General features: G+C 37.4%; 1 protein-coding gene across 11 annotated transcripts in view; it reads left to right on the forward strand.

The window, feature by feature from the left end:
- Window positions 1-23,329, forward strand: part of PSD3 (pleckstrin and Sec7 domain containing 3) — a 571,362-nt gene that overhangs the window by 244,499 nt on the left and 303,534 nt on the right. For 9 of the 11 annotated variants that reach the window (XM_073798607.1, XM_033848747.2, XM_073798608.1 and 6 more), the window contains 3 exons: window positions 18,881-19,075; window positions 19,181-19,261; window positions 21,222-21,334. In XM_073798607.1, the coding sequence (XP_073654708.1) occupies window positions 18,881-19,075; window positions 19,181-19,261; window positions 21,222-21,334 (389 nt within the window). Of the gene's footprint in view, window positions 1-13,687; window positions 15,406-18,880; window positions 19,076-19,180; window positions 19,262-21,221; window positions 21,335-23,329 lie in introns of those variants that run through there. The other 2 variants (XM_073798611.1, XM_073798613.1) reach the window with 2 other exon arrangements.

The raw sequence follows: 23,329 nt of genomic DNA on the forward strand, positions 1-23,329 counted from the left end.
TTATAAATACTGGTCTTAAATTCATGTAACCTCCCTTTACTTTGTAATTTTTCTCACAAGGAATATTTACCCATAATTTTAAAGTTTAGCATTTTGGAACTTGGTATGATTGTGTTTTCTTGAAATTGGAGAAGGAAAGTTTTAATACTAGTTATCTTAAATGTTTTCTTGGTGCACTGGGATATAGCAAAGCTTTAAAAATATTAGATAAACTTAAAAATATTATTGTAAAAGGCATTGGTTAGAGAGTGTCTGTGACCTTTTGAATGGTGATGTTTCAGGAGTTGGCCATAAACTTCTAGAATTAACTGTAAAAACCAGGACTTCAAAAAAACTCTAGTCTTGTCTAAAACAGAGGGAATAAATAAAGAATTTCGTGCCATCATTATTTTACTATAAGGCACGAGGCGGATGTGCCAGCAGGACAGGGGCCTGGGGGCTGATGTGCAGTTCTGAGTGCACCAGAGAGGTGCAGCCAAGCTGGGCACGGATGGGACAGTGGAAACAGGTATTTGTAAGAATTTGAAGAGAGGGCAGAAAGCACTAATAGAGATGGTAAAAACTGGATGATATCTAACCACAGAAAGTATCCATAAAGCCTCTTGTTCTTCACAAGATGGAACAGTTAGAAGAGAGAACAGAGGAGAGTGGAACCCATATGGTTCTCTGGCTGGATAATGTTATTTAGAACCTTGACATGCGAGGGGCAGAGGTATGTGGCCAAACTAACTTCATGTTTACAAGTATACTTTTGAGCACTTGTAATGTTTAGTTTAGGGGTAGAATACTTAAGTTTAATGAGTTAATTTTTACTTGTTTATTCCTAATGATTGCTATTCTTAAGCAAATTAAATTAAAAAGAAGTAAGTTCTAAGTTGAGACCTCTAGCAGGGGTAGATTAAGAAAAACAACAACAACACACACACACACACTCAACTGGAATTAGGATCTGTCTTCTAACTCTTTGGCTACTGCTTGTGAGGTAGAAGAGGCCAGCTATCCCAGACCGGCTTGGGTGCATCTTGACCTGTGTTCTGGAGGAAACAGGGATTCACAGGAATGGAGTAGGTACACCAACTCTTGATATGACACTATGTAGCAAACTGCTTACAATATTAACTTAGTAGTCATTATCTATGGAAGGATTATCTACTTTGTAGAGTATCTGTTGACAATTATGTTGGTCAGAGTTCAAACATTCCCTCGCTGGCCAGTCCTGGACCACCTTCTGTTGCCCAGCTTCTGATGCCCAGTGAATATATACTAATACTAATTCAACTCAGCACAAATGTGGACAGAAGAGAAATTTTTGCATAAAAATTATTCATTGCATTCTAAAATGTATGGAACAATCCATTTATTATATTTATTTATATTTATTATATTATATTTATTATACTTATTTAATATAAATAATTGGAAGACGGTTTGAGATCTGATTAAAGGTAATTCAGTGCTTCATATTTTTTAAGTTGAAATTAAGCATTTTTTCTCCTTAGGGGTAGGAAGGGCCAGAATATGGTACGGTAAAACCATTATTTTTTAGCCATAACTTTTCCTCAATAATATAACCCTAGTGATAGAAAACTGATTATTTTCAAGTATCAGATAATCACACATGCAAAAAAAAACCTGTAAGAAACCAGAAAAAAACTAGATAATTAGGATTTAACCAGTAATAATAAGGCGTGTATTGAGTCTTCAGATGGCTGTTTGGGAATTTATTCTTTTTGAATGACTTTTAAAATGATAGATTAAAATGTGAATCTCTAAGGAATAATGTTGTTATAAGCATTACACCAAAACAGACATTGTCATTAGTTTTCTTATATAGGAATTGTATGTGACTATTATTTATCTGTCTGTTCCTCTCTTTTTATTTGGTAGGAATTTCAGAGAGAAAAAGCAAAGAGGAGCTAGCCCAGACAATTTTTTAACTTTAAAAACCCGTGATAAACCATAATGGAAAATAATATGAAACAGAATGTATATATATATGTAACTGAATCACTTTGCTGTACAGGAGGAATTAACACAGCATTGTAAATAAACTATACTTCAATAAAATAAAATTTTTAATATCTGATGTTTCTTTCTATAAATTTTCTTTGGAAGGTAGACTTGATCTCATTCTGTGCTATAGTGAGTATTCTGCCTAAGGGTATTAAACTTTCTTGATAATAGTTGTATTGAATTAAGCAATAAGAGTGTCCTTTCTGAACCCCAGCAGGGAGATTGCTGGGCTCTGGCAGTTAGAGCCTTTTACAGCATGTCCTTCTTCATGTGTTGTGAGGCCAAGTGGCACCTCCTTTCTTCCGCCTCATTCAGAGGAGGGAGGTTTTTGGTGAGTTGATGATTGATTGATTGACTGATTGGTTTATTTATTTACTTATGAATAATAAATTATACCTTCCTTTAAATAAAATATTGTAAAATAAGATAACTTGAATTTGGAGAGACAGGAAGGGATGTGATATCTTGGCCTGGATAAGCAAGTGTTTTTCTGTGTAGAAATACGGGTGTGTTGTCTAAATTCAGACTGTTTTGTTTCCTGAAGAGTGTGAGTGTGCAGTGTATTTTTTTTAATAGATCTTTATTGGAGTATAATTGCTTCACAATACTGTGTTAGTTTCTGTTGCACAACAAAGCAAATCAGCCATATACATACACATGTCCCCATATCCCCTCCCTCTTGAGCCTCCCTCCCACCTTCCCTATCCCATCCCTCTAGGTCATCACAAAGCACCGAGCCGATCTCCCTGTGCTATGCTGTTGCTGCCCACCAGCTAACATTCGGTAGTGTATATATGTTGATGCTACTCTCACTTCGCCCCACCTTCCCCCTCTCACCCCATGTCCTCAGGTCCATTCTTTATGTCCTCCTCTTTATTCCTGCCCTGCAGCTAAGATCATCAGTACCATTTTCTTTTTTTTTTTTTTAGATTCCATATATATGTGCTAGCATACGGTATTTGTTTATCTCTTTCTGACTTACTTCACTCTGTATGACAGACTCTAGGTGCATCCACCTCACTACAAATAACTCAATTTCGTTTCTTTTCATGACTGAGGAATATTCCATTGTATATATGTGCGACATCTTCTTTATCCATTTATCTGTCGATGGACACTTAGGTTGCTTCCATATCCTGGCTATTGTAAATAGTGCTGCAGTGAACACTGTGATACATGTCTCTTTTTGAATTATGGTTTTCTCAGGGTATATGCCCAGTAGTGGGATTGCTGGGTTGTATGGTAGTTCTATTTTTGGTTTTTTAAGAAACCTCCATACTGTTCTCCATAGTGTCTGTATCAATTTACATTCCCACCAGCAGTGCAGGAGGGTTCCCTTTTCACCACACCCTTTCCAGCATTTATTGTTTCTAGATTTTTTGATAATGCCATTCTGACTGGCGTGAGGTGATACCTCATTGTAGTTTTGATTTGCATTTCTCTAATAATTAGTGAAGTTGAGCAACTTTTCATGTACCTCTTGGCCATCTGTATGTCTCCTTTGGTAAAATGTCTATTTAGGTTTTCTGCCCATTTTTTAATTGGGTTGTTTGGTTTTTTTTTTTTGATATTGAGCTCCATGAGCTCTTTGTATAGTTGGGAGATTAATCCTTTGTCCGTTGATTTGTTTGCAAATATTTTCTCCCATTCTGAGAGTTGTCTTTTCGTCTTGCTTATGGTTTCCTTTGCTGTGCAAAAGCTTTTAAGTTTAATTAGGTCCCATTTGTTTATTTTTGTTTTTATTTTTGTTATTCTAGGAGGTGGGTGAAAAAAAAGATCTTGCTGTGGTTTGTGTCAAAGAATGTTTTTCCTATGTTTTCCTCTAAGAGTTTTATAGTGTCTGGTCTTACATTTAGGTCTTTAATCCATTTGGAGTTTATTTTTGTGTATGGTGTTAGGGAGTGTTCTAATTTCATTCTTGTACATGTAACTGTCCATTTTCCAAGCACCACTTATTGAAGAGGCTGTCTTTTCTCCATTGTGTGTTCTTGCCTCCTGTGTTGTAAATTAGGTGCCCATATGTGTGTGGGTTTATCTCTGGGCATTCTATCCTGTACCATTGATCTCTGTTTCTCTTTTTGTGCCAGTACCATACAGTCTTGATTACTGTAGCTTTGTGGTATAGTTTGAAGTTGGGGAGCCTGATTCCTCCAACTCCATTTTTTTCTCAAGATTGCTTTGGCAATTCGGGGTCTTTTGTGTTTCCATACAAATTGCAAAACTTTTTGTTCTGATTCTGTGAAGAATGCCATTGGTAGTTTGAGAGAGATTGCATTGAATCTGTAGATTGCTTTGGGTTGTATAGTCATTTTCGCAATGTTGATTCTTCCAGTCCAAGAACATGGTATATTTCTCCATCTGTTTATGTCATCTTTGATTTCTTTCATCAGTGTTTTATAGTTTTCTGAATACAAGTCTTTTGCCTCCTTAGGCAGGTTTATTTCTAGGTATTTTATTATTTTTGTTGCAGTGGTAAATGCAATGTTTCCTTAATTTCTCTTTCTGATTTTTCATTGTTGGTGTATAGCAATGCCAGAGACTTCTGTGTACTAATTTTGTATCCTGCAACCTTACTGAATTCATTTAGTAGTTCTAGTAGTTTTCTGGTGGCATCTTTAGGATTTTCTACGTATAGTATCATGTCATCGGCAAACAGTGACAGTTTTACTTCTTTTCCAATTTGTATTCCTTTTATTTCTTTTTCTTCTTTGATTGCTGTGGCTAGGACTTCCAAAACTATGTTGAATAAGAGTGGCAAGAGTGGACATCCTTGGCCTGTTCCTGATCTTAGTGGAAATGCTTTCAGTTTTTCACCATTGAATATGACGCTTGCTGTGGGTTTGTCATATATGGCCTTTATTATGTTGAGATAATTTCCCTCTATGCCCATTTTCTGGAGAGTTTTTGTCATAAATGAGTGTTGAATTTTGTCAAAAGCTTTTTCTGCATCTATTGAGATGCTCATATGATTTTTACTCCTTAATTTGTTAATGTGGTGTATCACATTGATTGATTTGCTTATATTGAAGAATCCTTGTATCACTGGGATAAACCCCACTTGATCATTCTGTATGATCCCTTTAATGTGCTGTTGGATTCTGTTTGTAGTGTTTTGTTGAGGATTTTTGCATCTATGTTCATCAGTGATATTGGTCTATAATTTTCTTTTTTTGTGATATCTTTTTCTGGTTTTGGTATCAGGGTGATGGTGGCTTTGTAGAATGAATTTGGGAGTGTTTCTCCCTTTGCAGTTTTTTGAAAGAGTTTGAGAAGAATTGGGATTAACTCTTCTGTAAATGTTTGATAGAATTCGCCTGTGAAGCCCTCTGGTCCTGGACTTTTGTTTGTTGGAAGACTTTTAATTACAGTTTGAATTTCATTACTTATGATAGGTCTGTTTATATTTTCTAATTCTTCCAGGTTCAGCATTGGAAAATTATACCTTTCCAAGAATTTGTCCATTTCTTCATGGTTGCCCATTTTATTGCCATATAGTTGTTTGTAGTAATCTCATAATCCTTTGCATTTCTGCAGTGTCAGTTGTGATTTCTCCTTTTTCATTTCTAATTTTATTGATTTGCATCCCCTCCCTTTTTTTCTTGATCAGTCTGGCTAAGGGTTTATCAATTTTGCTTATCTTCTCAAAGAACCAGCTTTTAGTTTTATTGATCTTTGCTGTTGTTTTCTTCATTTCTATTTCATTCATTTCTACTCTGATCTTTATGATTTCTTTCCTTCTACTGACTTTGGGTTTTCTTTGTTCTTCTTTCTCTTGTTGTTTTAAGTATAGGGTTAGATTGTTTATTTGAGATTTTTCTTGTTTCTTGAGGTGAGATTGAATTGCTATAAACTGCCCTCTTAGAACTGTTTTTTGCTGCGTCCCATGGGTTTTCGGTTGTGTTTTCATTGTCATTTGTTTCTTTGTATTTTTTAATTTCTTCTTTGATTTCTTCAGTGATCTCTTGGTTATTTAGTAGTGCACTGTTTAGCCTCCATGTATTTGTGTTTTTTACAGTTTTTTTCCTGTAAGTGGTTTCCAATCTCATAGTGTTGTGGTCAGAAAAGGTGCTTGATATGATTTCAATTTCTTAAATTTAGTGAGTCTTGATTTTTGACCCAAGATGTGATCCATCCTGGAGAATGTTCCATGTGCACTCGAGAAGAAAGTGTATTCTGCCACTTTTGGGTGGAATGTTCTATAAATATCAATTAAATCTATCTGGTCTATTGTGTCATTTAAAGCTTGTGTTTCCTTATTTATTTTCTGTTTGCATGATTTTTCCATTGGTGTAAGTGAGGTGATAAAGTCCCCTACTATTAGTGCGTTACTGTTGATTTCCCCTTTCATGGTTGTTAGCATTTGCCTTATGTATTGAGGTGCTCCTGTGTTGGGTGCATAAACATTTTTAATTGTCACATCTTCTTCTTGGACTGATCATTTGATCATTATGTAGTGTCCCTCCTTATGTCTTGTAAGAGTCTTTATTTTAAAATCTATTTTATCTGATACAAGTATTGCTGCTCCAGCTTTCTTTTGATTTCCATTTGCATGGAATATCTTTTTCTATCCCTTCACTTTCAGTCTGTATGTGTCACTTTCAGGTCTGAAGTGGGTCTCTTGTACACAGCATATATTTGGGTCTTGTTTTTGTATCCATTCAACAAGTCTGTGTCTTTCGATTGGGGCATTTAATCCATTTATGGTCAAGGTTGTTATTGATATGCAGGTTCCTATTACCATTTTCTTAATTGTTTTCGGTTTGTTTTTGCAGGTCTTTTTCTTCTCTCATGTTTCCCGCCTAGAGAAGTTTCTTTAGTATTTGTTGTAAAGCTGGTTTGGTGGTGCTGATTTCTCTTAGCTTTTGCTTGTCTGAAAAGCTTTTGACTTCATTGAATCTGAAAGAGATCTTTGCTGGGTAGAGTAATCTTGGTTGTGGGTTTTTCTCTTTCATCACTTTAAGTATATCCTGCTGCCTTCTGGCCTGCAGAGTTTCCACTGAAAAATCATCTGATGACCTTATAGGGATTCCTTTGTGTGTTATTTTTTTGTTTTTCCCTTGCTGCTTTTAATGTTTTTTCTTTGAATTTTGTTAATTTGATTAATATGTGTCTTGGTGTGTTTTTCCTAGGGTTTATCCTGTATGGGACTCTGTGCTTCCTGGACTTGGGTGACTATTTCCTTTCCCGTGTTAGGGAAGTTTTCGACTATAATCTCTTCAAATATTTTCTCAGACCCTTTCTTTTTCTCTTCTTCTTCTGGGACCCCTATAATTCGAATGTTGGTGTGTTTAGTGTTGTCCCAGGGGTCTCTGAGGTTGTCTTCAATTCTTCTTTCTTTATTCTGCTCCTTGGCACTTATTTCCACCATTTTGTCTTCCAGCTCACTTATTTCTTCTTCTGCCTCAGTTATTCTGTTATTGATTCCTTCTAATGTAGTTTTCACTTCAGTTATTGTGTTGTTCATCTCTGTTTGTTTTTTGTTTAGTTCTTCTAAAATGTTAAACATTTCTTGTATTTTCTCAATCCGTGCCTCCATTCTATTTCTGAGATTCTGGATCATTTTTACTATCATCACTCTGAATTCTTTTTCAGGTAGATTGCCTATTTCCTCTTCATTTATTTGGTCTTGTAGGTTTTTATCTTGCTCCTTCATCTGTTACACATTTTTTTGCCATCTCATTTTTTTTTCCTTTTTTTTTTTTTTTTTTTTAATGAATGGTATTGCATTCCTGTCTTACTGGTTGCTTGGCCTGAGGCTTCCAACGCTGGAGTTTGTAAGCTATTGGTAGAACTTGGTCTGGGTGCTAAGATGAGGATCTCCTGGAGACCTCACTCCAATGAATATTCCCTGCGGTCTGAGGTTCTCTGTTACTCCAGTGGTTCAGACTTGGAGCTCCCACTGCAGGAGCTTCGGCCCAGGCCCAGCTCATGAACCAAGATCCCGCAAGCCGCGTGGGGTGGCAAAAGAGAGAACAATAACAAAGTAGAAGATAAAATTAGACTAGGAAACTAACAGATATATTGAAAAGAATATAAAATTAAAAATATAGATGAATCAACAACTGGAAGGTACATCAGTACCACAATAGTAAAAAAGAGGGGGAGGGAAAAGAAGAAAAAATGGGAAAAGGCCTTGGCTATGGAGGGTGGTGCCTAAGCAAGGGCAAGGTTTGGGTGGTGGGCGGGGCCTATGCTCAGGACCCACAGGGGTGGAAAAGGCCCTGGGGGCTGTGGGGGGTGGGGCTTAGGCTCAAGGAACAGAAAGGGCCCAGGCATGCCCCCCACCCCTGGTCTCAGAGGGCAGGGGACCCCACCTGGGAGCCCAGCAGGCCTCCTGGGCTTGAGTCGGGGGGGCAAACGCCCTCCTCTCCTGCTCCTCCTCTCCTGGATGGTTCCTCCCGCCTGCCTCTTCTGATCTCCCCAGCCTCCCTCCTGTGCCCCCAGGGACCCATGCGGCCTGAAGGGGCTTTGGAGGCCAGGGGATCAGCCTGGGAGCTCAGCCGGCTCTCTGGCCCGACTGGGCCAGAAGATCGCCCTCCACTCCTCTCCCACTCCTCCCGGAGGGTCCCTCCCCCCTGCCTCTCCTGATCTTCCCAGCCTCAGGGGTGCCGATCCTGTCTGGCCTCCACTTCTCCCCCCCCTCAGTCCCCCCTACCTCCTACTGGTTCACTTGGGGGTTCCCTCGTCTCCTTGGTTGTCACAGTCCCCCCAAATGGCCGGCAGGTGCCCTAGTTGTGGGGAGACTCCAACGCCGTGTCTTCCCACGCTGCCATCTTGGCTCTGCCTCCCTGTGCAGTGTATTTTAATCACATTATTAAAGGAGATGATCAGCTTCAGACCATCTACTGATTAGTTTACAAGGGAGTGGAATGCAGTTGCCCCTTTATTTTCTTTTGTCAGGGTGGAGAGTGATATGGTGTTATCAGAAATTTTTAATGCCATATCAAGGCAGTGAAGCAACATAGCCAAAAGCTGTTTCTCATGAAGTTGTAAACTCAGAATTCCAATGACATTTTAAGAGTATCTCAGGAAAACAAGTTAGTCTATCTGCAAATGATTCACTCTTCCTTTCCTGCCCACTGGAATTGGGATTCATTGATCCCACTTTGCACAAAGAAGCTTCTGTGCAGAGTGAACATGTAAATGTTTTTGCATCATTTTTTTTCTCCTTAGTTTTCACGCTCAGTATTTAGAAATAGTTGCTTTGCAAATGATTCATTTCAAATTTTTATAATGTGGTTGTATTAAAGTTGATAGTATTGCAGGTATTACATGCTTATTTGAGAGCTGGCCCAGAAAAGCTGCAGCCTAGTATAGAAAAACAAAACAACCCCAAAAAGCAAAAAAGTGAAAACCCCCGTCTTCTGGATCATGCCCAGAGGAGCCTGAACCTGTAGAAGGGTGATGAGTCCAATTGTTTCCTGGAAATTAGTGCTACTAAGGCACGTTCAGCCTGTCTCATTCTGTTGGTGAGCTTGGTCGGTCTCTGTACACTGCCACACACACGGGTGCCCTCTTCTGGAACACCGAAGGCAGGACTGAGAAAACTGAGTGAGGTGAAAGGTTCCCTGAGGAGGCAGACCTTCTAGGTGATGCTTACTAAAATTCATCATTGGTAAAGACTGAATTTTGGCCTCTGTGCTGAGTTTTGATTATAAGGTTTTGTTTATGGTTCTCTTATAAGGGCCCTGAAATCATTTGTAGGTAAGATGCAGTCCCATCTAGAGAAATCTATTCTATATAAACATCAAAAATGTGTTCATTTGAGGCAGTTTTCTTTAGAAAAATCAAGTATTCATTCATACTGAGAGCTAACATTTGTATATGATTACTAATAGCAGTTTACATTTAATAAAATGCTGATCTCGCCTGATCATCCAAATAACCAAGTAGTAATCTTAGTGGTGCAAGGGGTGGTGTAGTGATGAAAATGGGTCTGGTGATGGCAGCTGACATTTATTGTTTACTGTGTGCCAGACTCTTCCCTAAGCATTTACACAGATCTTCTCATTTAATCTTCATAGCACTTCGTTCTTTCCATTCTGTAGATGAACAAACTGAGGCTCACGGAGAATAATGAACTTACCCACAACTGGTGGCTGATGGAACCCATGTTTGAACTTGGCAGTCTAACTGGAGCTTTTCAACAGATACTCGCTTTTAGCATCTTCTAAATTTATAGTTGTTCCTTACTGGCAAACTGAGTGCTTGCCTGGAGAATCTCATTAATAAATTAAGGGGACCTCCTAATTCTTTCACTGTAATGGAGTTTTATTCAGATGAATACTCTGCTAGACATGTTTTTAGGGTGGCACATTTCAGAGTTCCTTGGTCATATAGACTCTCACCCTGTGAGGGCACCCATCAGTGTGTAGGCAAGTGCTGTGCCTGTACTGAGTTCCCACAGGTAGCTCTGCCTGGGTATACTGTGGGCACTTTATACTTATCATGTCTTCAAGTCTTTGAATCAAACTCAGGGTTTTTCTCCTCTGTCTCCTGTTTTTCCCCATATGCTTGCACACTCTCTGCTCTCTCTTTCTCTAGCTCCCTTCCTCTCTTCTTATCCCTCTCACCCCCTCCCTCTCCCTCCTCTCCCACCCCCTCTCTCCCTCCCCCTCCCTCCCTCCCCCTCCCCCTGGTATACATTCCTTCTTCTTCCTGAGGTAAGAAGAGTGCTGAGGCCTGTGTCAGGCCAACACTCTGCCTGAGACAATCTCTAGAAAGCACTACTCCCAGGCTTAACCAGTATTAGATACTATTAGGTAAATGGCACCACTGGAGGTGCTGTAGCTGTTCTGAATAACCTCATTTACGTTTCCCTCAAGATTAGGTGTAGAAAACTGCTAGAGCTCATCAATGAATTCGGTAAAGTTGCAGGATACAAAATTAATACACAGAAACCTGTTGCATTTCTATACATTAACAATGAAAAATCAGAAAGAGAAATTAAGGAAACAATCCCATTTACCTTTGCATCAAAAAGAATAAAATACCTAGGAATAAACCTACCTAAGGAGGAAAAAGACCTGTACTCTGAAAACTATAAGACACTGATGAAAGAAATCAAAGATGATACAAACAGATGGAAAGATATACTGTGTTCTTGGATCGGAAGAATCAATATTGTCAAAATGACTATATTACCCAAGGCAATCTAAAGATTCAGTGCAATCCCTACAAATTACCAATGGCATTTTTCACAGAACTAGAGCAAAAAATTTAAAAATTTGTATGGAAACACAAAAGACCTCAAATAACCAAAGCAATCTTGAGAAAGAAAAAAAGAGCTGGAAGAATCAGGGTCTCTGACTTCAGACTATACTACATAGTAATCAAGACAGTATGGTACTGGCACAAAAACAGAAACATAGATCAATGGAACAGATTAGAGAGCTCAGAAATAAACCCACACATCTATGGTCAATTAATCTATGACAAAGGAGGCAAGAATATACAACGGAGAAAAGACAGTCTCTTCAATAAGTGGTGCTGGGAAAACTGGACAGCTACATGTAAAAGAAGGAAATTAGAACACTTTCTAACACCATATACAACGATAGACTCAAAATGGATTAAAGATCTAAATGTAAGACTTGATGCTATAAAACTCCTAGTGGAAAAAGTACACAGAACACTCTTTGACGCAAATTGCAGCAATATATCTTTTTGGATCCATCTCCTAGAGTAACGGAAATAAAAACAAAAGTAAACAAATGGGACCTAATTAAACTTAGAAGCTTTTGCACAGCAAAGGAAACCATAAACAAAACAAAAAAACAACCTATGGAATGGGAGAAAATATTTGCAAACAATGTGACCAACAAGGGCTTAATCTCCAGAATATACAAGCAGCTCATGCAGCTCAATATCAAAAAACCAACAACCCAATACAAAAATGGGCAGAAGATCTAAATAGACGTTTCTCCCAAGAAGACATACAGATGGCCCAGAGGCACATAAAAAGGTGCTCAACATTGCTAATTATTAGAGAAATGCAAATCAAAACTGCAATGATGTATCACTCCACACTGATCAGAATGGCCATCATCAAAAAGTCTACAAATAATGCTGAAGAGGGTGTGGAGAGAAAGGAACCCTCTTACATTGTTGGTGGGAGTGTAAATTGGTACAGCCACTATGGAGAACAGTATGGAGGTTCCTTAAAAAACTATAAATAGAACTACCATATCCTGCAGTCCCACTCAGGGACATATATCCAGAGAAAACCATAATTCAAAAAGCCACGTGCACCCCAGCGTTCATTGCAGCACTGTTTACAATAGCCAAGACATGGAAGCAACCTAAATGCCCATCCACAGAGCAGTGGATAAAGAAGATGTGGTTTATATAAACAATGGAATATTACTCAGTCATAAGAAAGAATGAAATAATACCATTTGCACCAACATGGATGGACCTAGAGATTATCATACTAAGTAAAGTAAGCCAAACAAAGACAAGTATTGTATGGTATCGCTTATATGTGGGATATTAAAAAAAAAGTGGTACAAATGAACTTAATATACAAAACAGAAATAGACTCACAGCCGTAGAAAGCAAACTCAGGGTTACCAAAGGGGAAGAGGTGGAGAGGGATAAATTAGGAGTTTGGGGTTAACATATACATACTACTATATATAAAAAAGATAACCAAGAAGGACCTACTGTATAGCACAAGGAACTATACTCAATATTTTGTAATAACCTATAAGGGAAAAGAATCTGAAAAAGGATAGTTACATACGTATGTATTACTGAATCACTTTGTCATACACCTGAAACTAATACAACTATGCTTCAATGAAAAATAAAATAATTTTTAAAAAGTTTTGATAAAAGGAATATGTTTTTAAAAGATTAGATTAGGTGCTATCTCTACTCTGCCTGAGACATAAAGGCCATAGATAATGGTGGCCAAGAAGATTTCCTTTCCTTTCTTAGAGGCGATTTATGCTTCTGGGTTTTAAGTGCATCTCACTTACGGTGTTGTGCTTAGAGCTCTTCTTGACTGACTTCATTCTGGCTTCCCTGGGTCTGCTGGTTTCAGGCCTCTGTGACTGCATCCTCAGCTTGCAGAATGGCAGCCGGGTCATAGTGCTCCCTTCCAGTCCTTTTATTCCACTTGTGACTGGAGTTGTTTCCTCGCCCTCTTTGGGATTCTTCTGACTTGCCTCTGACTAGCTTATGTATGAAATTGAACTAGGTGACTGTGGTTGTTTTCTAAATGCAGGGCATGCACCTTAGCCTAGTTTATTTTTTTATCCTAGTTTTATTACCACAATTAAATAAAAATTTAAAGACATTTAAAAAATTTAAATTCAAAGAAAATATGAACTAAGACAGTGTATCTGGTACCCTCTGCTGATGTCAGTCTCCTTAGAACTTTTCAGGATCGGTTATACTGAACTAGAAAGTTAGTGCCCCATGTCATTGCTGGCAGAACGCAGAAGACCTCAAAGGAAGTGGAAACAGCTGCTTGCTCAGTTCTGCGTTCTTTCAACAGATGGCTGTTGAATAACCTCAGCCTACTCTTCTGATGTGGATACAAAGTGAAGTTTAAGATAGTGGTAGGTGAGAGAGGTGGGACTTTAAAAAAGCAGAGCTGTAATATCCAGGTGCTCTGAGAATGCAGCCGGGGGGGTTGGAGTACGAGTCTTAGAAAAGCTGTTATTTCACTTGGGTTCTTGTAGGATCATTGAGTTTGCAGAATTTTGGGGAACCCCAGGATTGTAGGGTGGGGGTGACAGGAGCAGCAAAGGGAAGGACGTGGGAAAGCGGTGTAAGAGCACAGCTTACATCTCTGTGCAGCCCAAGCATGAAGACGATGGAGGTGACCAGTCTAAACGGGCAGTTGGGGTTGGCTTGTGAAGGGCCTTAACGACATGCGGCAGAGCATGGGCTTTTACCTTGTGTAGGATATTTGTGAAGGAGACGTTTTATCACATCCATGGTGGCAGTATGCAGGCTGGGAAGGAAGGGTGAAAATACAGAGAAAAGAGGGTTTTCCTTTTGTATTTGAAGGACATTAGGGAAGAATCAGCAGATCGTAGTCAATTGAGAGAAGATCTTGATAAGACAATAGAAAAATAGTAGGAATAAAAATTAAATCACAGAAACAAGTTGAAACAAACCCAGAAGGAGTCTGATCGAGAACAAGCATTCGGGAGATAGGGTTACCAGATAAAGTCAGGATGCCCAGTTAAATTTGAATTTTAGATAAATAGTGAATAATTTTTTTAGTGTCAGTATGCCCCATGCAATTTTTGAGACATACTTTCACTAAAAACTGTTTTTTGTTTATTTGAAATTCTGATTTAACTGGGTATCCTATTAATTTTTTTTGGAAAACGCAGTAATCAGTATGATAAAAAGGTTATGAAAAGACTTGGTGGTCAGACTCAGTGATCTGATCCTTCTTTTGATGATATTGATGATAGAGTGTAACCACATATGTTTGGAGGTGTGAGGTATAGGCCTTAGTGAAGCATTTATATATATCACAGGGAGAAGCTTTTGGGAAGTCTCTTCTATATTTAAGTGACTGGTAAGGATTTCACCTTAGGAGATTTAAGTTACTTGATCAAGAAGAAAAGCGGAACTGTAGAAAAGAAGGGAAAATTCAAACTATTGGAAGCATCTAACACTCAGCAGACTAGATGGACAATGTCTTGTGTATTCCAGGAAACAAAACGGGGGTGTCCCTCCTGCTGAGAGGGGTCATCCAGTTTGCTTTATCAAGTGTGAACAAGGCAGGGCTGCCATTGTTGTGTATGATCTTGGTATACAGTGGACCCTGTGTTATGGCTTCTGTTTTTATTAGTACTGTAAAAACATACAGAAACCCCAAGAGTAAACACTTGCGAGAGTGTGAGGTCATAGTCAAATGACCTCACAGGGAGCCAGGTCCTTGGAAGCCCTAGTGGACCAGCAGACAGTGGAGATGGGGGATGAAGAGTCCTGGGAAGGGGCTTGTGAGAGGAAGCATGGCCCAGGCGCACCCTTTGCTCCAAGATATGGGTTCTTGGTGTCTGTCGTACTGCTGGTGAGTTGGTATTGCCATCATACCGCCAGGCTTTCTGACTTAAAAGGGGCAATCTCTGTTCTTGTTCATGTTCTTTCATAAATTGTGAATGGGGCAGAATGAAGCCATCTAGGAATGGAAGTATTTATCTTCATTTTATTCCTTATTTTCCTTTTTACTGAAGGTTTTCTCAAGACGATCCAGAGAAGTCTGATCCATACACATTTTTAAATTACCTCCTTCTGGTGAATGTGAGGAAAATGAGGTGAAATAGACTGGGCAGGATAGGAGAAAGAGGCAGCAAACATGCGGAATGAGAAACATAAGGAATAGGAATCAATACCGCATTTAAAAAATACAATGTCGTTAGGGTAAGTCTGTTGTATTTGAACAACATCTTTGCAGTACTATGTATGTGGTACAATTACTTTTTTTTATGGAGTGATTAAATACATGCCGTGAATTTGCCCTGAGAAGTGAACAATGCTAAGTAGCAGTTTAATTGAGAAGAAAATCCTTTCTTTGACATTGTTTTTTCTACACAATAGCTAATATGCAGAGTAAGAGAATGCGCGGGAGCACAACTCCAGGGATTTTCTTTTCATAATTATAAAAACTACTTGACTGTAACTCAACTAGTTCTTAGAGTAAATATTTTACATTTTCACCACTTATTTAGGAAAACACAAAAGTGTGAGCTGACCTTTAAAAGAAGTGTCCTCTATGAATTTACTTACAGTTTTGCTGTATATAAAAATTAAATATTCAGTTTTCTGATAGCGTAAATTTCACAAAACTGGCTGGTAATGTGAACTTTATAAAGTAAAGTTTAAGATGAAAAAAATTTAAATGTATTTACGTGAAGAATTCATCATAATGAAGCAATTTATTTTAATTGGTGGGTATTTCTTTTGGAAAATTGTTTAAGGTGGCTGATTGCTTAGGGAGGCTTACCAAACATCTTGGTTTGCCTGCGTCAGTTCCGGTTTGTGTCTGTTGTCTTGGTGTTGACTATGGTTTAGCATTTGGTTTTGACTTTAAAAAAATGAAGTATTATCATTAATAGTTGCAGTAGAATAAGTCAGCATGGGTTTGTAACCCTCCACTTTGTACTTCCCGCTTCTCCACAGTCTCATCTGGAATGCGTGAGTTGACGTGTGCATTGAACAGAAATTTCACATAGTTGAGTCTAAAAGACTATGTGGGATACTCTCTCTCCCTTTTCCCTCCCCTTAAAGCTCCTTTCAGAGATAGCTTGTGCAGTGCTTGCTGATAAGTGAGCTTGGAGAGGGGCTGCTAGAGTCTGGCAGTGGTTGGGGACTCTGGGGACTCTGCAGCCCCCAGGCGCTCCTTGGTGCACCAGCTGGTTGTGCAGTAGCCCAGCTGCACTGAGTGATAGTGAAGCTGCCAGGCTACCACTTAGTTGGTGGATCAGTGGGAAATGGGAAATTGTAAGTTAGGTAGAACAAGTGACAAAATAGAGATTAAGCAGTTCTGTTTAAAAATGTCTTCACTTTGCTGTAATGATTTTTATAAGTTTACAACTATTTTTTTTATTGGTAATGCTTTTTTTTTTTTTACCTTGTAACAATTATAACTACATATTTAATGATTTTATCATCCCTGTTTCCTTTTCAGAGTGTCCTCGTTTAGACAATAAATTGTTCTCTACTTACAATTCAGGCCAAGTTAAAGAGCTATGGGATAGGGCAAGGGCCTGCAGACTAGGATTCAGTGTAGCCTGGAATGGCTTTTACATTTTTAAAGGTTGTGAAAAAACAACAAAAACAAAGAAGCCTGTGTGACCAGGGTCCTTATGTGGCCTGCAAGTCTGAAATATTTACTCTCTGGTTCATTGCAGAAAAATTCTATGTCTGCTTTACAGTCTACAGTAAGTGTGTTGGAAGCCTACTTAAGCACAAGTAGTTTACCATGAACATAGCCTTGTTCTGTTAGAAGTCCAAAGGAAGGTCTGGAAATCACAGTGTTATTGGTTTTAGTGTTACAGATGCATGCTGCAGCACCTGGCTAGAGCAGAGGTTCTCACAGTGTGGTTGTGCGGCTTCCTGAGACCCTTTCAATGGGTTTGTGAGGTCAAAATTATTTTTTTAATAACAGTGCAGCATTGTTTTCCTTTTTCACTGTGTTGATACACACTGATGGTACAAAAGCAATGGTGGGGGCCTTAGCACAAATCAAGGTAACACCAAACTGTTCTAGTTGTTACATTCTTCATTGCCATGCATTCAAAATAAAAATAAAGAGCAGTTTCACCTAAAGATGTCCTTGATAAAGCAGTACCAATTAATTGCTTTTCAACACTTGGGTACCTGCCTTTTTAATTTCACATGCAATGAAATGGAAAATATGCATGAAGCGCTGTCTAGGAACAACACTCATGTAGTTTGAGTTGTGAGCTATAAACTAGTTGCTTTTTTCATGGAAATGCCATTTTCCTTCAAAGTCTGACAAACTGTGGTTTTGGCAAACATTTTCTTGAAAATAGAGTTACTTAATTACTTTAAGGAAAACAATCATCAATTTTTGTTGCCAATGGTAATACTTAAGTTTCAATCAAAATTAGAATTTTGGAAAACTTGTATCTACCACCAAAAGTTTGGCAGCTTCCCAGTACTTAAAGACTTTTCTGAGGATATTAGTGGTGACATTAATAAATGTTATTTTTTAAAATAATAAAATGTGTCAACAGATATTTTGCAAGTGACCAGTTCATGTGGCAGAATCATGCCTGGGTAAGATGCATTCAAAGTGTGAGACTTTTTTTTTTTTAATTAATTAATTTATTTATTTATTTATTTTTGGCTGTGGTGGGTCTTCATTGCTGCACGCAGGCTCTCTCTAGTTGCGGCGAGTGGGGGCCACTCTTCATCGCGGTGCGCGGGCCTCTCACTGTCGCGGCCTCTCTTGTTGTGGAGCACAAGCTCCAGATGTGCAGGCTCAGTAGTTGTGGCTCACGGGCCCAGTTGCTCTGCAGCATGTGGGATCCTCCCAGACCAGGGCTCGAACCCGTGTCCCCTGCATTGGCAGGCAGACTCTCAACCGCTGTGCCACCAGGGAAGCCCATGTGAGACGTTTTTAATATGAGTACAAAAAGTTCATTGATACAAGTTTAGATTCTATATTGCAGCTGACTTTTAAGAGACTACCACTTGTTTTATTTTGGCATCATCATATGAGAAAAGAATATCCACAATTAAGGATATTAAAATGCTCCCTATTTTTCTAACTAAATATTTCTGTGAGGCCAGATTTTCTTAATGCTTTCAACCAAAATGATGTATTATTACTGAGTGAATGTAGAAATGGCTGTGAGAATCCAGCTGTCTTCTAGTGTGCCAGGCATTAAAGAAATTTGTAAAAGATGTAAATCACTGTTGCTTGTCTCATTAAATATTATGTTATTGTTTTGGAAAATATAGTTCTTTTTAATAAAAATGTATTATTTATATTCATGAAATGGATTTATTATTTTTAAATGAATATTTAAATTTTTCTGTTTTAATTACTCATGCAGTGAATATCACTAGATATAACCTACATACATAGAGGTCTTTGGAGTTCTCTATACTTTCAAGAATATAAACGTCCTGAGACCAAAAGGTTTGAGAACTGCTCATCTAGGGTTTAAGTAATCACTTCTCTAGTATGTTAAAATATAGCAACTGAAAATATTTTTATGAATAATTAAGCATAAGATGCTATCATTTAAAATAGTTTTTTCATTTGTTCTACAATATTGTGATCATTTCATTAGCTACTTTGCTTTTTGCCACACAAGAACAATCTTTTCTGTTCTTTTGTTTCCTTCTTTTTCAATTCTCACAGCAATGCTGGGATGAAAACAACACTGCTAGAGGCTCATTCTGAAATGGGGAGTACTGAAATTCTGGAAAAGGAAACCTCAGGAAGTCTCAGTAATGGTACCAGCAGCAACGTAGAAGCAGCCAAAAGGTTGGCCAAACGTCTTTATCAACTAGACAGATTCAAAAGATCGGATGTGGCAAAGCACCTAGGCAAGAAGTATGTCCCATTCCAAGGATGGTGTCTGAGTGTATCCTTGTAGGGGTATGTGTGTGTTCTGATGGCTTCAATTTTAATAACCAAGTCTATTCTGTTTTCTTATAGCAATGAATTTAGCAAACTAGTTGCGGAAGAATATTTGAAGTTTTTTGATTTTACAGGAATGACACTGGATCAGTCTCTCAGGTATGATTAAACATCACTTCTGTTCTTCTTTGCTTCTAAATAATTAATTCTGAGAAGAGAAAATAATGTGCTGAAGCTAAAATCTGATTTTTATTTTTTTAAACCCACAGTTACTTTGTGATCTTAGCTCAGATTGTATTACAGATATTAAACATGGTGGAAAGTGGGAAAAATATATTGTTTTTATGAAATCACACATGAATTCATATCCTGCACCAAATAGACGACCTAGTAAAGAATGGTGGCAAAGTAAGTCTTGGAGAAATGGAATCTGTGGGAATCTGGTTTTTGAATGCCTTAAAAAGGCACAGTTTACAGACTGTAGAATTAGATTTTCCCTAATCATTTTTTACAATAGCCAAATAGCCCTTTAAGACAGTACTTTGGAATTAACTAATGAATGGGATAAAAATGAATATCAACATAATAATCAGCAGAAAGTATCTGTAAAACTGTTTCAGACAGTAGCACTTTTTGCTGATCTGTTCAAGTGAAGGTGTTGGAAACACACTGACCCTCATGTCTCACACGATACCATAGTATAAATTTCTAAGTGCAGCTGAAGGTAAAACCCAGTAAGCATTTAATCTTATAAACTTTATAACGTGTCACAGCCTGGAGGAATTCTGAGATCATCTTGTGTAATGCTCTAGTGTTACAAATCAGGAAACTGAGGCCTGGGAGGTGAAGGGAGGATGTTCCGTTAGAATGCACAGCAGTGAGTTAGTCTCTGGCTCTTTGCGTGAATCAAGGGTACTCATAGGTTTGTCAATGAAAACAGGTAAGGGTGGGGGAGGGATCTGTATTTTTGCTTTACTCTCTCATATGGTTTATTAAAAAAAAGTTAAGAAAAATTAAAGTTAGATCAACATAATTTAGATTAACTACAGATAAGGAAGACAGCAACACTTTCATCATTGAAATATGTTTTATTGTATGTTTCTTTCAAAAGTAAGATTTCTTAGGGCATTTTAAATGATTTTTTCCTTCCCATCTCATATTTAGGTAAATGCATCTACTTTGTCAAGTGAGGGTCCTGGATACATCTATAATAGACAGTACTCTCAGTGACTCTGATCTAGATTGGTATTCCTAATTTAAGAAATAAATTAGGGTTTTATTTTCCAATTTCTTCCTCATGTAGCAAGTTAATAATATATGGTGGTGATAATAGGCAAAATAAAATTAACAGAAATCTACTGTGCTAATGGAAAACTGATGAATTCCTAAAAGTGCTAACAAAAGTTCAAGATGAAAAAAAAAATAACATGGAACTGAGTGAACTGATGAGGATCATTATAATTTTTGCAACTTTCTGTTTGAATAATAATAAAAAAGAAATCTACTGTGCATAAGACAATATAATTGTAATTTTAATAGTGGGTCGGTGGTGATTACAGTCAAGTAACAAAATGACAAAAACCTGTGATCTTTGTCAAGCTTTAAAACATAGTCTACAGGGGACTTCCCTGGCGGTTCAGTGGTTAAGACTCCGCACTGCCAGTGCAGGGGGCGTGGGTTTGATCCCTGGTTGGGGAGCTAAGATCCACATGCCGCGTGGCATGGCCAAAAAATTAAAAAAAAAAAAAGTTTAAAACATAGCCTACATGGTTATGCATCCAGACTTGTGTTCTTTAGTTTTTATCTGACTGATCTTTTAAAATGGCTACTTGACACTTAACATATGTGGAAATCATCCACCTTCCCAAGGCTTTTTTTGATGTATTGGCCACCATGTTATTGCTCTGTCATCTTTTATATTGACAGTTCCTATAATATAAACATCAATATAAATTTATATTGAATGGCCATCTAGTAAGTGATTTTTTAAAAATATAGAATATCTTACATTGTATTGTTAATTTCTTATGTTTAAATGAATTAACTTTTAACTGTCAAACATAGAGAGTATGGTAACATTTTCTAAAAATTCACCTTTTCCCCCTTAATTCTTTTTTAGGTATTTCTTTAAAGCATTTTCTCTTGTGGGAGAAACCCAAGAACGAGAGAGAATTTTAGTACACTTCTCCAATAGATATTTTTATTGTAACCCAGATACCATTGCTTCACAAGGTAATCTGATGGAAATGCTTGAATTTCTTTCTTATAACAAGGGCTATTTTCCTCAATGTGTGAAGGTTACATTTTATTATGGAAAATATGGAAACTTATGCAGAAGAAAATGAAAATCACCTAGTTATCTCTAATTACCTAGAGATAACTGTTACTAACAGTTTGATTTACTTCCTTCTAGTCTATTTGTACAATATTTTATGTCAAATTGGAATCATTACAGAGTTTTGTTTCCTACTGTCTTTCCCTTTCATTGTGAGCATTTTCTCATGTTATCAAATATTCTTTAAAAGCCATGATGTTTAATGACTGCATGATATTCTTTACTCTTGTTTTAGTTACTTTTACTCCATTTTCCAGTTCCATAGTATGACAGTATACTTTCTTTAAATTGCTCATGGTTTGTCACTGAGATTTTATGTCAGTGTACATTGTAATAAGTGAAATGCTAGTTTTCTTCTTTCTCCTTCCTATACACCTGATCTCTAAGCTTCTTGATGAAGGGCATGTATAGTTTTATGGTTAGTTTTGGAAACATCTGCAAATCTCACTGGAGGTTGTGGTGTGTCTCTGGTGCTTTTTTTGGACATTCATTATTACAGCACTGACCACTGACTCTGGTTTATGATTTTAATGGTCTATATTTGTATTTACTATTTTAAAAAGCAACTTTAAACTATTTAATTTTTGATATACCTTATGAAGATAGGTCATTTCTCCGTTTCAATTCTTATAATAAAGCAAAGTTTTCAGGGTTTGAAGTCAAGCATTTTCACTTACAATTGGAGTATCTTTCATAAACTTACAAGTTCTGGAATAAATCACTGAGACTAGATGCACTAGAAATTATAATTATCTCTTAGCTTCCGTATTGCCAATTACCATTGTGTCAGTGTACTTTATATTGACTAAAGTGATTGCTCCTGCTGCCTCTGCCCTGAAGGCTGTAGCTAAATTAACTGATTGTTAAAGTCACATTCCTATCCGTAAAATAGGAACTGTCTTTATTCCTTTGACTATATGTAGACCATTTATTCACTGTCTGTATCACTGTCGGCCTTGACTGGAGAAAGAAAGGTATAGAAGTGGATTGTTTTTATTAGAACCTTCTTCAAATCTAAGAAGACACTGACATTACTAAGTGAAACAAGGGCTACGGATTTGTGTACTCAATTGGCTGTTGATAAGGATATTTGAGAGTTAGCTGCTGAGTTTTAGAAATACATTCAGGAATTTGTTTTATATGTATTTAGAATACTGGAATACATACCCTTTTAAGCATTTAGTAGCATCTACTTAGAGATAGTCCACTTAGAGAAATCACCTACTCAGAGGCATAGTTTGGAAGATAAGCTATCTTTAATTCATGAATTCAGTAGTGGGACAAGCTTTTTTGTACATTTAGTATAAATTAATAAGATTTTTCTGCATCTGCAACTGCTATTGTCTACTTTACTTGGATTGAGAATTGCAGGGAGAGAATAAGGAGAACTAATCCTAAGGTTTGGAAGTAAGAAGCTTAACTCTTAGTGCTTTTTCTTTTCCTTTGTAAAGTAAGAAGAGAAAGTGATGTTTCCATATAAGTGTGAAATGACTTTGCTGGTTTGGGTAACGTTTTTCCCCTAAATATTAATTTTAAATCTTCAGTGATTATTTCAGTATTTCACTTTTGTCTGATCCATAGCATCCTGGACCAGTCAACCTAAATGTTGCCTTTAAAGCATGGCAAGAAAAAGGATAACTATTTCTGTCTATATATTTTTAGCCAGAGAACTAATACCCAAAGAGTAAACATTGGAAGATGCAAATCTTGGTTTTCTTTAACTTTTGCTTCTTTCCTAATTCACTTTCTTCCCAGAAAATAAAAAAGTAACAGTATTAAATAATTTATTTTCATTTGTATATCTTATAGAAAATTGAGAAACTTTAAATAAAAAAGATAAAAATTATAATTTTACTATCAAGAGATAATAATCTCTTAATATTACATTATAT

Source organism: Tursiops truncatus, chromosome 21, assembly GCF_011762595.2.
Source record: "Tursiops truncatus isolate mTurTru1 chromosome 21, mTurTru1.mat.Y, whole genome shotgun sequence".
Classification (NCBI taxonomy): domain Eukaryota; kingdom Metazoa; phylum Chordata; class Mammalia; order Artiodactyla; family Delphinidae; genus Tursiops; species Tursiops truncatus.